Source organism: Protopterus annectens, chromosome 14.part0 (genome assembly GCF_019279795.1).
Source record: "Protopterus annectens isolate FY-2018-M chromosome 14.part0, PAN1.0, whole genome shotgun sequence".
Taxonomy (NCBI): Eukaryota; Metazoa; Chordata; order Ceratodontiformes; family Protopteridae; genus Protopterus; species Protopterus annectens.
The window spans coordinates 707146261-707163594 of NC_056748.1; the positions used below are offsets into that span (position 1 = coordinate 707146261).

At 40.5% G+C, this 17334-nt stretch overlaps 1 protein-coding gene and 1 long non-coding RNA gene across 6 annotated transcripts in view; one reads left to right on the forward strand and one right to left on the reverse strand.

The window, feature by feature from the left end:
- The window catches only part of LOC122789185, a 1666093-nt gene that overhangs the window by 1321996 nt on the left and 326763 nt on the right, over nucleotides 1-17334 (reverse strand). The gene's annotated exons all lie outside the window — the stretch shown is intronic.
- The window catches only part of CAMTA1 (calmodulin binding transcription activator 1), a 2166856-nt gene that overhangs the window by 548200 nt on the left and 1601322 nt on the right, over nucleotides 1-17334 (forward strand). For all 4 annotated transcript variants that reach the window (XM_044056441.1, XM_044056437.1, XM_044056440.1 and 1 more), the window contains exon 5: nucleotides 6819-6953. In XM_044056441.1, the coding sequence (XP_043912376.1) occupies nucleotides 6819-6953 (135 nt within the window). The remainder of the gene's footprint in view (nucleotides 1-6818; nucleotides 6954-17334) is intronic.

Here is a 17334-nt window from a genome sequence, read left to right on the forward strand (position 1 = left end):
AGGTTCTGTCTTGATGGGACAAGCTAAGGTTACTCTTTCCAGATGGTTATCAGATTGTATTTCTTTTGTTTACAACAAAAAGGACTTGTCTCTCCAATCTAAACCTATTGCTCTTTCCACAAGGGCAATCACCATGTTGACAGCTTTTTAGTAGGCTACCCTTTGACAATATGTGTGCTGCAGCAACTTGGGCAACACTTCACACTTTTGTATCTCACTACAGACTGGATGTATAGTCCAGATCATGCTCTTCCCTTTGGTTTCACCATCCTCATGAATATCCTTCCTTCATACCACCCATGTATAACAGCTTGAGAATCTGTCCCATGGTTGAGTTGAACAAAAATAGACAGCACTGGATACAAACGTTATGTACTTACCAGAACGATGGATCCATGTAGTCTGATTTTTGTCCGGTTCAACATCCCTCCTGCCCCCCCCCCTTCCAAATTGATATAAAAGGGCTTCTGGTGACCAGGTAGTTCTCTGGCACATCTTGTCTTTGAGCAGTCCTAACTGACTGTCTTCCATTCCTACCTTTTTACGTGTATACCAGGCTTAGTCTTGAACCTAATCACTATGTATTATTTACTGGGGCAAACTCGATCTGAGGTACTAAGGTGGAGTGAAGGGAAATATAGGTAGGGGAGGAGTCAGAGTCCTGGAACCAATTAACTTCATAATCAGTGCAGGGGTTGTATCCACTCGGATCTGACAACCCATGGTTGAAATGTCCAAAAATCAGACAGCATGGATCTATCATTATGTTAAGTACATAACTTCAATTTAAATGCACTCAAATGGCATTCTGTGTATCATTGTTTGAAAAGATTTTACTGGATAAGTGCTCGTAAATGTCACAAAGATGAAAAATTAAAGGTTATAATACTCTCAGAGCACAGTTTTGAGGCAAGAAATAATACATCTTATTCTAACTGATCATTTTAATACCAATCTAAAAAAAGGCATGTCAGGGTGGCTAAGTAGTAGAACAGGCTTCCAAGTAGCATCAGATGATGTAACATTTTTGATTGGTTCAAATGAAAGATAGATGTCAAGGAATGAATACCTCTATGGTAAGAGGCTATAGAAGTGGTCTCTCAAATGACCCATAATTGGATATTGAACTTCTGTAAACATTGAACCATTCAAACAATTTCAGTAAGGTCTTCAGCTCCAGGCACATATGAAATTGCTAAATAAACCATGATGTAAAGGATTAGGTGTTGAGGGTGCAGCAATGTAATGAAAATAGCTTAGATATTGGTGATAAATGCCACAGAGTCTGATGTGAGTCTGGCATAATTGTTAAGGTCTTCTCCTCATAAACCAAAGGATACAGGGTTTGATTCTGACCTTGGGTTATTAGCTAGGCTTAAAATGGTCCTTCAGGGCAGTTAGCCTAGTATTCTCCTATGACCCTTAACATTGGTAAGGGAAGTGAGCCAGATGTATGATAAGGAAAGACAAAGAACCAGATTTGAATAACACAAGTCGTTATGTGATCAGAATGGAGGGATAACTGACAGTATTTAGACATTTGCTGAAAAAAAATCATAAAGTTTAATTTAAACATTGGAAAGGGACTTGATAGAATACTAGGTTACAGTAGGAGGTACAAGCAGAACCTCTAGGTGCCTTGCAGTGTGAATTGGTTTATATGGGCATTATTTCAGAACACCAGTAGAAGTTAGATAAGTTCTTACCTACAGCAGTAACACAAATGAAGAGATGTGTTTAGAGGTTCACATTTATCCCACTGACATTTTAAATGCTGTAGGAAGGGCCTACATTATTAAAAAAAAAAAAATAGGCTCCCCCCAGTATTTCTACCATCACAGAACCACTGCTTGAATAAAGGTGCACAAATCTAAGGCAGAGAAGACTCACATCAGATGGCTTTTTTAATCTCATTTACTTAAACTTCTTTGACTGGGTGACCAAGGTCTTAAATTGCAGAAAGACACGTAAATGTAGTTTACTTAGATTTCGGCACAACCTACAAAGCTGAACTTGCATATGAATTGGGAAGTTTAAGAATAGGCCACAGGATAGTAAGGGGATTAGTTGACAGAGACATCTCAATAGGTAATGGTGAACAAAACTGGGTCTGAAGAGTACGGCCTGCTACAAAATTTACTCTTAGGTCCTTCCTTGTGAGATGTCATCAAAGTAATGTTACAGAAAGGACATAAATGTGTGTTACTGAGGTGGTCAGATGGTGTTATCATCACAAAAAAAATTGCACAGCTAATACAACATTGCAAGCTTTGTTTCAGTGAGAGATCATGAAAGGTGGGGATTGGAGAGTTTAATATTTTCCTACTTTAGAGTGATTTGGCTATATGTAATTAGCAGGAGGTGTATGAGGTACAAGGAAGCTTGACCCCTGGAAAAAGGACAGTTTTTTTATTTCAGATTTTTTTTTTTTTTTTTGGTAGACCAGATTTTTATTGATCATCTTCATCTCAATTATGTGAGTATGCGACTAAGTGCAATTGACTCAAAAACTGATAGGTGCTCAGTGTGGATGAATATGAGATCTGCTATAGACTAAGTCTATAAAGTGGAATGGATATAAAGAAAACAATCAGTCTGAAGGTTTGCAACAGTGTTTTTTTTTTCTTTAGGCACTTTTTGTTCCTCTATTTGCCTCAGCCCATTTATTCCCTGTTGATGTGCACATTGCTTATGAACTCAGTTGAGCCAATTGGAGGGAGTCATTATCCAGACCAGCATAATGATAGTTTGATGTGCAGCCTTCTCTGGTTCTGTCCCTCAACAAAGCATCCAAAGAATAGACATTTCTGACCTTTGAACCTCCTAGAAGGATTATTCACTCCAAAAGCACCCCACAAAGAACCAAAAAGGAGTGAAAAATGAACGCTCGAAACTACAGTCCATAGAATGCAATTTTAATATCCAAACCACAAAAATGCAACACACTAGGAAAAAAGATTGAGCTCTTTCATCCCCCTTGGGGGACTTTATCACAATGCTCTTATCAAACTCTTTATGTAATTTATACCCTAATTAATCACCAGCTAACTCTATTTTATGAAGTAATACCTAATACATTAAGTTTAAAGAGACATACACATAAGATGCAGTGAATGAACATCTGATAGTTCTATGAGAAAAAAAATATATATAAATATACATCTCACTCATATCGTTGCACCAGGGTTAAATTAAAAATTCACTGAGTATCTAAAATCCTCCCTAAAAACATTCATACATGTTATCTAATTAGTAAAAAAATAAAAAAGTAAATAATTTGTTTTTCCAATATTCCTAATATAAAAAACACATATGCTTAAAATCATTAATGATGTTATGATATAAGCAAATGTAATTACAGTTGTTACAAACTCAATACTAATAAAAATATAATTTAGTAGAACCTTAAAAAAAGTCCTAGAATGCCAATTATATTTGATGACCTTTGCTGTTAACAACAAAACAGTTAAAATTAACTAATAATTATGCAAAGTGGTTATCATAGTTTAGCTTTTTGTTGGTTGTAATAGTAATGTTGGTTGTAAATTAGTAGCATCATTTAAACCTGGGGAGGGACATTCAACTTAATTTGCCATAATCTCTCTGTACTTCAAAAAATTCTCCCAGTTGGTCCTCCAGGGTTTCTTTCAACTACTTCTGAAATACCAAACAAACATTTTCTAAAATTAATGCAATTATCATGATGTCTAGCTAAAATATGGTTGTGGTTCTTCCTACTAATGTTGTAATTTTGTTCTTATATCAGTTTTCTCAATGTTCTCTAAGTTTTACCAATGTAAAACCCCTCACAGCCAGAACATCTCACAAGGTTAATTACACCCTTTGTTCCACAATTACCCATTTCAAAAAATGTTTTATAATTCATACTGTTTATTATAACTCAAAACGTAGGCTCCAAGAGACACTATGACTATGAAAGAATCAAGTAAAATAAGTTTTAATGAAGCGCTTTTCATCGCTTTCAATAAAGCAACTTTTTCAGATAAATTAACATACCACCAATTCACGTATAAATACTTAAGAGTAATTTTTGTCACATGATTAAAAATTATTAACTGGTAAAACTCATGTGATAAAAAGTCACATGAAAAAATCACATAATGAACAATAAAATAAATCCGCAACTGTTAGTGGTTTTGCCACCTGAATATGTGTTTTTATATACTTTTGTATTACTTTTAAATATTATTCTGTATACTAGTGACAGGGTCTGTGAAAACCCTTGGGGGAATGCTTTATTTTGCAGTATTCAGGTGCCAAAATCACTAACAGTTGCAGATTTATTTTATTGTTCATTATGTGATTTTTTTCATGTGACTTTTTATCACGTGAGTTTTACCAATTAATAATTTTTGATCATGTGACAAAAATTACTTAAGTATTTATATGTGAATTGGTGGTACGTTAATTTGTCTGAAGAAGTTGCTTTATTGAAAGCGACAAAAAGTGCTTCATTAAAACTTATTTTACTTGAGTCTTTCGTAGTCCTAGTGTCTCTTGGAGCCTACGTTTTAGGTTCTAGTTCATTGTTTTGACTTAGTTTGTTTTCTGTTTTTTATAACTGTAGTACGATCTTCCAGTATCCAGGGGCACTGTCTACAAGCCCCACACTTGTTAGTTCCCTTTCTGGTTGTTCCTTCATTCTAATAGCTAGCACCTTCCAATATTTGCTTTAATTAAAAAGGGTTTTATTAATGAAAATTGGTTCTTCTTCCTCCATTTCAGCAACCTCATTTCCAACCTTCATAATTTTCCAGTTCTCTTAATATTCTTAATACCACTTGCCAACTCACTGTAAGCCACTTTACATGCCCTCTTCTGAATAAGTCTGTAAAGTGGAATGGATATAAAGAAAATGATCAGTCTGAATTGTGGCTACAGTGTTTTTTTTCTTTAAGCACTTTTTGCCCCTCTACTTGCCTCAGCCCATTTATTCCCTGTTGATGTCAACAGTGCTTACCAACTCGGTCAAGCCAATTGGAGGGAGCCATCATCCAGACCAGCATGAAGTTAGTTTGATGTTCAGCCTGCTCTGGCTCTGTCCCTCAACAGAGCATCCAAAGAATAGACATTTCTGTCCTTTGCTTAAGCCTCTGCTGCTGCTACTTCTTCTGGCCTGCCAGGGAAAAGGCTTGAAACTCTCTTTAACCCGAATGGTCAAAGCATTTTCAGTTTTAGCCCTAGCCTCACCTCCAAGTGGCTGATGTGAGTATCCACATCAGGTCTTCACATTTGACATGAATGTCCCCAGACTTATGCAGAGGCATCACCATCTTGGAAGCACTAAGTTCGTGTCTCCTCTTTCCCACTTGATCTTCATTGCTGAGAAGCCTCTATTTCCAAGTGTTAGACAGCTGACTAAATCACACACAGAGACAACCTTCCCAGTGGCTAAGCTTGCATTAGCCACTGTGTCCCACATTCTTCCACCCATCTCTTCCAACATCTGAACTAGTGATTGAATGCAGGTTGTCTTAGTCAGAGTCAGCCTTTATCCCTGTATGCCATGTATCCACGCTGTGGTAGCAGTGATTTAATGTGATGTATGGTAAGAGCATACATCTTTGCCATCAGACCCTGGTAGAAGATTCCACACCATCAGAGCTGGTAGACAATTGCACAATATAACTGCAAATAATAATGATCACAAAGCAAGGAACAGACAGCACTAATGATACCTTGTAGTCTAAAAGTAGACACAAAGCTAGAGGTCATGTAACAACTACTTTTTCTGCAGAAAACATGTAATCTGACTAGAATGAATAGCTGTCATCTGTTGTAAGCTTCTTTTGTTTCACTCTTGAGGTCTGTTCTAGTTAGTATTATAGCAGTACTATAGTGCACCTTAATGGATGGAAGTGCTTGATAGATGAACTCAAGGTCTGCACCTGGGCAAAAGATAGGGGGGGAAATAAAAAAAAAGTACTAAGTCTATTTAAGGAGCAGGTTAAAGTCTGTCAGTAGACTTACAGTCAGAAAATCTGCAAGATGATGTATTAGAATAGTAATAATCATAAAATGCCTCACAAGACTATAGAGGTAGCTGGAAATTTTCACCACAGGTAAAGAGCTAATAATTACTGTATTTTAATTACCTGAATCTGACTAAACTGTTTGAAAAACTGGCAGGAAGAGCAAATAGAGTTACACATACAAGAATATAACAAGTAAATGGAAAAAGGTATCAGCTTCACTGCACAGTCAAGTGATTAGATGTTAGGTGGACTGTGATGTTTAAAAGGCAGCAGTCTCAGAAAGACAGTGCTAAAGTACGAAATTGTTTTGAAAATTAGAAAATATAGTATAAGAACTGCTGTGAAACCCCTGAAAGAAAAGGTGTACAGACAGTACTAATTGATAAAATACGAACAAAACTAGCTGCTTGCTAACAGAGATTTTCATGAACCTTAGAGAAGTAAACAGAATCCAATTAAAAGTCATATTATGGGGCAAAAGAACAGCAAGCCAGATATAATATAGAAATGAGAGAGACTTGGAGGTACGAATGATTAGGAAGTGAATTTTTCACAGAAAGCTTGGTGGAACTGTGGTACGAATTTTGAGAAAAAAATTGCCAGTGACAAACAAGAGGATGAGGTCTAGACTCATTGGATAATTGTAATGCTACTTTGAAGAGACATTTGTAGCTGTAGCACTTGGTTGGAAAAGTGAGGTTTAGCTGAGGCTGTCTTTTTTTATCTGTCGAAAGAATTCTTCAATGGTATCTGATTGTGTAAATTGCTGACTGCACACAGCAGTACCTTTTACATGCTGACTGTTTACTTGTGTTTCTACAGCACATGACACGGGGCTTGTGACATTGCAGGTTGCCTTCAGCAGTCAAATCATCTCCAACTCTGTAGTGTTTGAATACAAAGCAAGGGCCCTGCCGACTCTACCTTCCTCCCAACATGACTGGCTATCACTGGACGGTAAGAATGCCAATCAGCATATGTTCATTTGTCTTTTTACTAGTTAAGTAATATTTTGATGCTAGCAATACAAAAAAGATCAACGGGCGTATATGTCCAGGGAACTGTGCTCTTAGTATGCATTTTTGCATAATTGTAATGGTTCTAACTGTCAATTCGCTTGCTGCTAAAGCAGATTATTTCTTAGTCTGACAGAGCGAAAACAGTACAAATTACTAGTTATTTTTATAAATATAAATGTATATGTGTATGGATATATAACAAGTGATCGAATCATCAGTATAAAGACATCTGTTTGGCCAACACCATTTGGTCTACACAAATAGGTGGTCAACACATGCATGAGACTGACAGTACCCAGGTAACAGAATATTCCTTTTCATTAGGGATTGTGCAATCTTGGAATTAGTATATATGATTAGTAGGTTGCAGGGGGAGCTTGTGCCCCTTGCAAAAACTTTTGTTGTTGGTTTAGCCTGCTCCAACGTAATCCCTGGAGCATGCACACTATGCAACGATATTCCAGGTTTCACTGTAAACACGTCACTATTACAGGTATCAGCATAATGATCATTTGAGTGCTCATTTTATATATATATATATATATATATATATATATATATATATATATATATATATATATATATATATATATATATTGTAAACCCATGTGTAGAAACTTGCTATATCAAAAGGGAACTGACTGAACACCTTGTTGCTTGAAATCTAAAATCTAAAGCAAATATTTAATTCATATATATATATATATATATATATATATATATATATATACACATGTATATTTTTTTTTCACGTACATCCTCTAATTATGTATACCAACTCTGAGATGCACTACCATGAGGAAAGGGCAAATTCCCCAGTCCCCAATGTACCATGATCTTGTACAGAAAACAAGCCAGTAAGTTCGAGCAACTGATTTTCCATTCGACAGTTAAAACTTTCAACCAATTCTCTGTAACTTATCTCTCTCTCTCTCTCTCTATATATATATATATATATATATATATATATATATATATATATATATATATATATATATATATATATATATATATATATATAAAGTTCCAAAAAAAAGAGATTCCAGCACTCGAAATAATAAATCCAATGTCAACTATAATAAAAAGACCCAAAAAGCACTTAAGAGGTACAAAAGTACTTTAATTATTAAGTGGAACAAACATTCAGGTTGCTCCTTCATGCAGCCATTAGGCTCAACTGAAAAGAAAACACAGATCGGTGACCGATTTGGCCCCCTTGCATCGTCAGTGTGAAATTACAAGTAAGCATCACATCAGCCCATGTTTTATAGTGGGAAGAGACAGTTACATAAAAATATAATATAATACAAAAATTCAAAAACAAATACGTATATACATATATATGTGTATACAAGAATCATATTCAGCACATTATGCTTTCAAATAGACAATGGAAAAAAAACACTTATGAAATATTAAATTAAACTTATACATAAACAAATACCAGAAGTATATAATTATGTATTATATACCATGAATATTCATATATATGAATATAATATGATCTCATGCAACTACCCGTACCCAGTAATGAGTATGACAACATTATTATTAAATATAAAGACTAAAAAGAGAGTTGGGAAAAAATGAAAATGAATAAAAAAGAAAATAACGAATATAAATATAGAAAAGAGGAGGAAAAATAAAGTTACCAATGATCATTAAGACCAGGTTTGTACATAGCCCCAAGTTTAATCATCCACATTCATTCTTTTTTGTCCAAAATGTAATGTTTGGTTAAATCAGATAGTCTACTACCTTTAATAGCATCAATACCAACAAAGAGAAAAGAAGCAGTGTTATGATCACATAAATGTTTATAAAGAGCACTTCTTATGCATTTACAACTGATGTCACTCAAATGTAAAGCGATTCTGCTCTTCAAACTTCTAGAGGTTTGTCCAGTATAAAAGGAACCGCATTGACATACTGCCATATATATCACCCAATCTGTGCGACAAGTGATAAGATGTTTAATATCAAAAACTTTAGAGGTATTAACAGAAGTAAAAGACTTGGTTTGTGACATCACCTTGCAATATACACAATTGCCACAGGCATATGAACCAGTTGGTAAATCTCTAGTTGTATCATCCTTAGGCCAATCAATCTGCTTGAACCAAGAAAGGGATTCCCCTAGATTCTTACCCCGTCTAAAACTATATGAACATCTAGACTCCAAACGTTGATCAAAAAAAGGATCCAATTTAAGTACTTCCCAATGGATATCTATAACAGTACGTATGTTGAAAAGATTAGTACCATAATTAACCACAAATCTAACATTCTGGTTAGGTCTAAGTCCTAGATGTGTTAGTCATCTGCATCTGAATAGAAGTTGGTAGGTTTCAAAAATTCATGCCTAGGATAGTTAAGAGCCATTGATTTTTGTATATGGATGTTACGTTTATCATAACCTCTTTTGATAAATCTATCACTCATATTATTCAGTTCCATCTCATAATCTTTTTGTTCATTGCATATATGTCTAAGTCTGCAAATCTGCGACTTAGGTATATTGTGAGTGATGTGTTTTGGATGGCAACTACTAGCCTCTAATATAGCATTCTTGGTGAACTGTTTACGAAAAAGGCCTGTATTAATAGTACCATCTATTGCTTTAGTTACCTGTACATCCAAAAAAATCAATGTTATTCATTTCTAATGTTAAGTTGTCAATCTCGCCTTCATTCTTGCTGGATGGGTTCGGAGCCGATCCTCGGCTCTGACTCGGCACTTGCTAAGCTTGAGAACTCCTTTTACCAGCTCGAGGCAACCCTATATCCCATGATGCAAGGCGAGACTACCTCAGATCTCATTTGCCGCTTCGCGAAGAGGTCTCTTTTTTGCCAGCTCAGGTGAGTTTGATATTTCAAATAGTTTATTCAAGGGTTTTCCCTCCCTTTTTTCTCTTATATTTCTTAGTATTTAGATAGTGTGTATTCTATACTAGAGCCCACCCTGTTTCCCTTTTTGGTTAGAATTTAAGGTTAAAGTTTTTTCAGTTAGGCCTAAGCCTCCCTGTTCTTAATCCCTGTCAGTGTGTGTGTGTTTTGGGATTAATTGTGTGACTTGTTCAGTGTGTGTGTTATTGTGTTTCTTAGACTATGTCTAGGGAAGGAAATGTCTCAGGCTTCAAGAAGTGTGACTCGTGCTGTCAGAAGATGTCTCTGACAGACGGTCACACTTCTTGTGTTTACTGCCTGGGGCCTTTACACCTGCAGGACTCCTGTGCCATATGCCATTCTTTTAGCCAGAGAGTCTTGCAGGAGAGGAGGAACAAGTTGATCCTCCGTGGCTTATTAAAGCCAGAAGGTTCACCGACAAAGACTGGGTCGGGTAAACCTTCCAAGCCACCTAAGGTTCAGGCTACAGTGGTTAAGCCTTCCCCGGTGGCTCCGACTCCTTCGGAGTCGAGATCGGCTCCGGCTGGAGCCGATCTTTCTTCCTCTGATGTGGTAGTGTCGGTTCCTACCAGCTCCGACACTCAGTCTCCAGTTGCCTTGTCGGCACCGGCTGGTGCCGACGTGTTATCCAGTATCGGAGCCGAAAAGTCTTCGGCTCCATCTGGAACCCAGAGGACGTCGGCTCCGATGGCTTCGTCCAAGAAGAGATCTCGGTCCCCTTCTTTGGAGTTGATTCACTCGGCTCCAAGGTCTCCTCTTTTGTCGGAACGGAGTCATCGGAGCCGATCTTCGAGATCTTCCAGGCTGTCTGACCACGATTTAGAGAGGGTGGTAAGCAGGCTGTTGAAGTCACAGGCACTAGCCCAAATGCTCCATAGCCCGTCTCAGCAGACTTGACTATTGCTCTTCCCCTTGAACTTCCTCCTCCGACTCTCCTCCAGAGTTCGGAGCCGGAGCTTCGGTACAGTGACCGTGTGGCGCCGGAGCCGATACATCCCCTTCGGCTCCGTCTCGGCTCCGATCTCCTCCATGAGACCTTCCTTGGAGGGATCCGGTCATCGAAGTTTCCTTGTCGGCTCCGAGGGGCTAGTGGCATCGGACCCTTGTCCGACCCCACTCTCCCTCTCGGGGCTTCGGCTTTGGTAAGCTCGGCACCGACATTGGCCTCGGAGCCTTCTGTCTCAGTGGAGCCGGGAATTCCTGTTTCTTCAGAACAGGAGTATTCTGGTCTCCCTGGGAGGGGAGCCTTTGAGGTGATGAGGAGTGTCCTGGCACCTGAGCCAGGTCAACGGTCCATCCCTTTAGCTCCTCCCTCTTCGGTGCCTGTTGATGTCTCTTGCCAGCCTCTTGCTCTCAGGCCCAGGGATCCATCGCCCCAGGTTTCCCCATTGGGAATAACTTCCTCTTCCGAGGTTTCTCCTGATCCCGCAGGGGAACCCCCGCGTAAGAGGACGTGTAAGAGGAAACACACAGACTCCCCTGAGTCTACAACATCAGATACCGACTTAGATGAGTCGGAGGGTTCCCCTCGGTCCCCCTCTGAGGATGTCTCCTTTTCAGACATCCTGGAACTCCTCAAACAGAGGGGGAACTGGCCTTCCATTGACCCCTCCGAGGATGAGTCGGTATACCTGGAGGCTTTTGGATCCCGACCCTCCACCTCCTGGGTGTCTCCACCTTTCGACCCACTCATGCAGGTAGTGGCTCGGAAGGCGTGGGCAGCCCCGGATTCTGTGGAACCTGTCCCCAGGAGGCCATCCAAATTTATTACGGCCCCTTCAGACAAGCAGTTTCTTTCTAAGGGCGTCTCTGTGGATGCTATGGTGGTGGCGGCCACCAAGAAGAAACTTGCGGATCCTTCCGTGCCTGTCCATCCTCCTAACAAAGATTCTAGGACCATGGATAGGTATGGTAAGCGGATGTTTTCTTCAGCGACCTTTGCTATGCGTTACGCTGAACTACCTTTGTCATTTCACCAGACTTCAGAGAGATATTCTCAAGGAACTAGGTGAAGTGGTTCAGGATCCTTCAGCTGCTGGGGCTCAAGACAAGATTGCCTCACAGCTAGCAATCCTAAATTCTTTAACCAACTCCTCCATGCGGCTCATATCCTATGCAGCCGATGGAGCGAGCAGAGCCGCAGGCACAGGAGTGGCTCTTAGGCGCCAGGCCTGGATGCGGCTTTGTAATTTCGCGGACCCCTTTAAGGCGTCCTTCACCAATACCCCCTTTGATGGTTCGGCTTTGTTCGGACCTCAGGTGAAGGAAACCTTGACCAGGTGTGAGCAAGACGGCAAAACTCTTTCTGCCGTAGGAGTCCATTTTTCCACTCCTTCTAGACCCTATCCCAAGGGTCAGAAAGGAGGAAAGATGTGGTTCCATAAAGCCCAAGGAGCAGCGCCGGACACACGTGGTCAGTTTACCCCCAGAGGCAGAGGGGGTAACAATAATAGATGCCGCCCTAGAGGCAGGGGGGGTCCCCAGAATCAGGGTAACAGGGAGCCTCTTCCTGACAAACCCTTTCAGCATCCCTGAGGTGTTGCCCGACTGTCCACCCTTGGAGGCAGTCGGGGGAAGGATATCGCTGTACCCAGTAGCCTGGCGTTCCCTCTCACAAGACATGTGGGTACAGTCGATCATATCCAAGGGTTACAAAATCCCCTTCGAAAGGTATCCCGTACCTCACCAATCCCTTCCAGACATCTCACCCGGTCAAAGGGATTTGGCAAAACAGGAGGTTTCAAAGCTCCTAGAAAAAAGAGCCGTCCAGACTGTTCCAGCAGACCAAGTAGGATCCGCGTCTACTCAAGATTCTTTTTGGTCCCCAAAAGGACGGGAGATTGGAGACCTATTTTAGACCTGAGCAATCTAAACAGATTTGTCAAGAAGGCAAGATTCCGGATGGTCACGCTTCAGTCCATTCTGCCCTTTTTGGGCAAGGACAGCTGGATGTGCTCGATAGACCTTCAGGACGTGTACTATCACATAAAGATACACAGACGCTCCAGGAGGTTTCTCCGCTTTCGGCTAGGGACCAGTCATTATCAATTCAGAGCCCTGCCCTTTGGCCTCACTTCAGCCCCAGAGTGTTTACCAAATGCATGGCAGTGGTTACGGCTCATCTGAGACGTCAAGGATTCCAGGTGTTTCCTTATTTGGACGACTGGCTCCTCTCCGCCACCACCAAGCATCAGCTTCTTCAGAGCAGAGACTACACTCTGCAGCTTTGCAAAAAGTTGGGAATATCGGTGAATTTCGAAAAATCTTCTCTGCTGCCTTGCCAATCTATCACCTTTATAGGCGCAGAACTAAACACCGTCAGTATGTTAGCCAGACTAACAAATCAGAGAATTCTGGACATCCAAAAATAAGTTCAAATCATTCTACTGAGCAACAAAGTCAGAGCCAGATTGGTTCTCAAGGTTCTAGGTCTTATGGCTGCAGCCATTGTACTTCTACCATTAGCTTGCTTCCACATGCGTCTTCTGCAGTGGATGTTATTCACTCAGTGGTCGTTCCAGAACCTACACATGAGGCACGAAATCTTGGTTACACAATCGTGCAGGACTCATCTAACCTGGTGGATATCTTCCCCTCTGCTTCATCAGGGCCGACCATTTGTTCCCCCTTCTCCGGTTGCCACAGTCACTACGGATGCCTCTCTGATCGGGTGGGGGGGCATTATCAGGGCAGGATGGTCCACGGGACTTGGCAACCCACAGAATACCATCTGCACATAAATGTCCTGGAGATGAGAGCGGTGCTTTTAACGTTGCAAGCCCTCAACGACTTTCTTCCCTCGGGACTATTGCAGTTCAAACGGACAACATGTCTGTAGTCTGGTACATCAACAAACAGGGCGGGACCAGGTCCTATCCTTTGTGTCGAGAAGCTCTCAGACTTTGGCAATGGGCAATCTCCTCTCATCGGTTTCTGATAGCAACACACATCCCCGGCAGGTCCAACCTCTTAGCGGACAGACTGAGCAGAGCCATTCTCATGCCTCACGAGTGGTCTCTCAATCAATCGGTAGTGGACGAGATATTTCTGAAGTGGGGCACCCCTTGTTGCGACCTTTTTGCTACACCCCAAAACAGCAAATGCCCGGACTTCTTCACCCTCTTTCCCCTACCAGGCCAACCCCTGAGAGACTCTCTAACCCAGGATTGGCCCCGGGGACTTCTGTACGCTTTTCCCCCTTTCCCCTTAATTCCACAGGTCATTCAGAAAGCTACCGTTTTGAGAGCCAAGTTGATTCTCATTGCCCCTTACTGGCCTTGACAAATTTGGTTTCCGACCCTACATCGTCACCTCCTGGTGCAGCCTTGGCATCTGGACCCAGTTCCGGATCTTCTGATCCACCAATCGGGTCAACAGCACCGGGCCATTCGTTCTCTCAACCTCACTGCTTGGTTGCTCCACTTCCTTCCCTAGCCAGGCTTCCTATGATCTCTGATCCTGTCAGAGATATCTTATTAGCTTCCTTGAAGTCGTCCACCAGAACGGTTTATGCTAGCAAGTGGCGACGTTTTTCCCTATGGGCAAACTCCAGGCACATTGATCCTTTTACTGCACCTGTGCATTCAATTTTAGATTTTCTGGCTGAAGTTTTTCAGTCAGGATCTTCTTCATCAACAGTTGGCGGCAATTTCTAAATATCATGTTGGCTTGCAAGATCATAACATTATGTCGCATAGACTATGCAAAGCTTTTCTGAGATTAGTTTTTCTCCTAAAGCCTCCAATAAAACATCCTCCTCCACAATAGGATCTGAATTTGATGTTAGCATCCTTGATTTTACCCCCCTTTGAACCGTCTGCTTCATGCCCCTTAAAGTTACTGACCTGGAAAACAATATTCTTACTGGCTGTCACTTCAGCAAGGAGGGTATCTGAAATTCAAGCTCTCTGCATCCGTTCCCCATACTTGGTTTTTCACAAGGACAGGGTATCCTTGAGAACAAATCCATCTTTTCTGCCCAAAGTTGTTTCTCAGACTAATATTAATCAATCCATCGATCTACCAGTTTTTTTCCCTAATTATTCTGACAAAGCTGAACAAAAACTTCATTTTTTGGATGTCCATCGTCAGCTCAGATATTATTTGCATAGAACTAAACAATTCAGGAAATCGGATCAATTATTTGTTTCCTATGCAGAAAACAGGAAAGGTCTCCCAGTGTCGAAAGTGACCTTATCCAGATGGTTGTCTTCCGCCATTTCTTATGTGTATTCGCTCAGAGGCAAGCAACTACCCTCAAAACCGAAGGCACATTCAACCAGGAGCCTATCCACTTCTACAGCCTTTCAGGATAGGCTACCCATTGATACCATTTGTGCAGCAGCTACTTGGGCCACTCCTCATACCTTTGTCTCTCATTATAAATTAGATTTGGCCTCCAGGGACAGAGCCAATTTTGGTTCCACAGTACTCAAGAGTCTGTTCCATTGAGCCACCCGGGATACAGGTGCTAGGGACACGGTCCCATCCAGCAAGAATGAAGGCGAGATTGACAACTTAACATTTAGAAGTTATGTACCTACCATAACGTTCCATGTTAGTTTTCTTCTCTCGCCTTCTTTCTTGCGTCCCTCCCTCCTTCCCCCTGGCCTGGACAGATCTTGAAGAACTTCTCTTTCTCAGATTCACTCTCCTTAGTTTTCTTCAGAGAGTCTATCTTAAGAACTTTTTGCCTAGTTCTTCTAGGCTAGTTTTTGCTCTTCCTTTGGGATTAGTATTATTAGCAGGGTTCTATAGCTACTAAACGAGATCTGAGGTAGTCTCGCCTTGCATCATGGGATATAGGGTTGCCTCGAGCTGGTAAAAGGAGTTCTCAAGCTTAGCAAGTGCCGAGTCGGAGCCGAGGATCGGCTCCGAACCCATCCAGCAAGAAAGAAGGCGAGAGAAGACAACTAACATGGAACGTTATGGTAGGTACATAACTTCTAATTCTATCAGTGAATTTTAAACCAAGAGTATTGGAATTAAGGTATCTTACAAATTCCTTCCAACCTTCTAAATTTCCAGACCAGACACCCCAGCAATCGTCCAAATAGTGACGCCACATCACCAAGTCTTTCTTAAAGATGTTTTTATCTGAGTAAATTAATTGCCACTCAAGATATCCCATATAAAGATCCACATAAATTGGTGCAAATGTGGTGCCCATGGCCGTGCCTCTCATTTGTAGGTAACAGTCACTATGAAAGTAGAAAACATTATATTCCAATACTATCTTAAGCAAAGCAATCAATAATTCAGTGTGGGTATGGCTGTATTTCCCATATAAGGTGAGCCAATATCTAAGAGCTGAAATACCACCATGGTGTGGAATGTTTGTGTATAGTGATTGCACATCAAGTGTGCAAAGAAAAAAATCAGGTTCAACTTGCAAATCATTCATGAGACATAAAAATTCACCAGAATCTTTAAGCCTGGCTCTAACAAGTCCTAATAAAGGTTTTAGTTGTTGTTCCAAATAAACAGACAAAGGTTCCGTCAAAGATCCACGTCCTGAGATGATGGGTCTTCCGGGAGGGTTATTTATAGTTTTGTGAATTTTGGGGAGAATGTAGAACCTCTGGGGTTTTGGATTGTCCACTGTCAGTTGTTTATATAGGGAATCTGACATATCCCCATTTGTAACGGCAGTGTGCAAAAATGTATCAATCTTTTTCTTAAAGTCCATAGCAGGATCTAAAGGTAATTTATAATAAAATCTAACATCATTCAACTGTTTATCTGCTTCAGTTAGATAATCTTTTTTAGACCAGATGACTACCGCTCTCCCTTTATCAGCATTAACTATTATAATGTCATGATTATTTTTGAGATGTGCTAGTGCCTGTCTTTCTTGTTTCGTTAAATTGTCACCAAACTCCCTAAATATAGAGTTTTGTCCCATATGTAACTCAAGTAAAACTAAATCCTCAAAAAGCTTAACTCGAGGATGATATGGTGGTTGAAAAGTGGACTTCCTGAACTGAAAAGAGTCAAGAGAATCAGCAGTATTAGTAGCATTTTCAGTATCAGATTTATTACTGGAAAAATACTTAAGATTTAAATTCCTGCAAAATTGTTTTAAATCAAGACATGCATCATATTCAGAAACAAAACAAGAAGGTACGTAGCTAGATCCTTTATAAAGCACACTTCTTTCAAAAGGTGTTGTCAGTTAAATTGACTTATGAGATCATCCATGTCTGCATGACCATCGAGTTCTACATTTTGATAAGGTCCCTGAATATTTTTTCCATGTTGCTCCCTGGTCTGCCTGCGGTGCTTCCGCCCTCCTCTTCTAAAGGGCCTGTTCTGCCCCTCGGTCTCTTGTGTAAAGGTGAAATTTGTTCATCCAAAGCTTCTGTCTCAGTATCAGTGCTTGAGGGGTTTGAGGAAATATCAGAGGTGCTGGAA